The 1,455-nt window shown below is 36.9% G+C and overlaps 1 protein-coding gene across 1 annotated transcript; it reads right to left on the bottom strand.

Moving 5' to 3' along the window:
* Positions 1–791: 791 nt before the first annotated feature.
* Positions 792–1,248, bottom strand: LOC104662508 (hsc70-interacting protein). The gene has a single exon (XM_030940158.1). The coding sequence runs from the start codon at positions 1,170–1,172 to the stop codon at positions 792–794; it is 381 nt and encodes a 126-aa protein (XP_030796018.1). The 5' UTR covers positions 1,173–1,248.
* Between the last annotated feature and the right edge of the window lie 207 nt (positions 1,249–1,455).

The raw sequence follows: 1,455 nt of genomic DNA, 5'->3' as shown, positions 1-1,455 counted from the left end.
TATGTTAAATTTGACATGGCTAGTAAACATCCATGTTGGCTATATGTCTGACTTTAAAGGGTGCTATTCAGGCAGGAGATAAATAAACAGGAATCTTCTTGCACCTTGATGTATTATCATACACCAGTGACAATGTGAGCACAGATGGTAGCATATGTTTTACATGAGTCAGTATCATGGTGGTTAGCAGCAGAAGTCCCAAAGCACCACTGCATGGGTTCAAATTTCTGCTCTACCATTTACTGTCTGTTTGACCATGAATAAGTTACTTAATTATTTTTGTACTTCAGTTGCTCATTCATAAATTGGGATATTAACAATAACTAAAACATAGAGCTATAATGAGTTGAATGCATAAAAATGTATGAAATGACCTTAGCTTTGCTTATAGTAAGTTTAGTATATTTTTTGTTATTACTGTTGCTCTTTTTAAAAAATGTATCACCTTTTAAACAGCATGCAATTTGAGAATATTGTTGCCAGCTGGCAGCTTTGGGTGGATAAAAATGTACCAGTCTTCCATAAAATGCCTTATTCATCATATGTGTCTACATGTGATCTCTGGCTATTATTTGACTTGAAAAAAAGCTATTATATCATAAAAATAAACAATTCGAAATTTTAAAAAGGTGTTTCAAATACATTTAATGCATCTATTTAAAAATAGAATTTATTTCACCATTCAGCAAACTTGTTTTATTGTCTCCTATAGCTACATTCTGAGAATATTTATTGTGAAAGACTATAATATTCCTGAACACTTGTGTCATCTGCTCCTTTCATATAGTGGGTCAAAGATTAAATTCAATAGCAGCCACTTTTTTATCATTTGCCTGATCCATCATCTCCTCCGTTATCTCTGCATTTTCATCTCCCATTTCTTGAGGAGAATCAGTGTCTGGTTCAATCACACCTTCTTTATCAATTTCTAGATCACTTTCCTCACTTGATGGTTCGTCTGCCTTTAAGTCTTCCTCCACCTTCTTACTATCAGGTTTTTCTTCCTTGGTATTTTCTTCTGATTTAGCTTTCTGAGTAGCAGGTGGTACTTTACCCCCCATGCTCTCTACCCACTCTCTCAGGAAGCGCATTTCCTCGGTGTGCAGAACGCTCGGATCCTGCTTACACATTTTCACAAAGGCCCGAAGCTCGTTCACTTTGCGGGGGTCCATGGTAGAGAGGTGGTGGGTGAAGCTGGGGGACTACGGCCCTGTTCCAGGCCCAGGCGCTGGCTCGGCGTGACCGCGCAGAAGGCGGGAGTTAATCTCTTATCACAAGACTTGTCCATAGGAAAAAAATAAATTTGATTTTTAAAAGCTTGTTAAATTTTTCAAAATACTTTGCTCTAATTACCCAGATGGGGAGCTTGTAATTGTCCAAACCATCACTTCTGTACATTTCAATATTTTAAAATCAGGATGGATTCAGGAGTTTCAAAAAGATGAATTAGAAAAT

This window comes from Rhinopithecus roxellana, chromosome 11 (genome assembly GCF_007565055.1).
Source record: "Rhinopithecus roxellana isolate Shanxi Qingling chromosome 11, ASM756505v1, whole genome shotgun sequence".
Taxonomy (NCBI): Eukaryota; Metazoa; Chordata; class Mammalia; order Primates; family Cercopithecidae; genus Rhinopithecus; species Rhinopithecus roxellana.
This window is presented reverse-complemented; position numbering and strand designations above follow the sequence as displayed.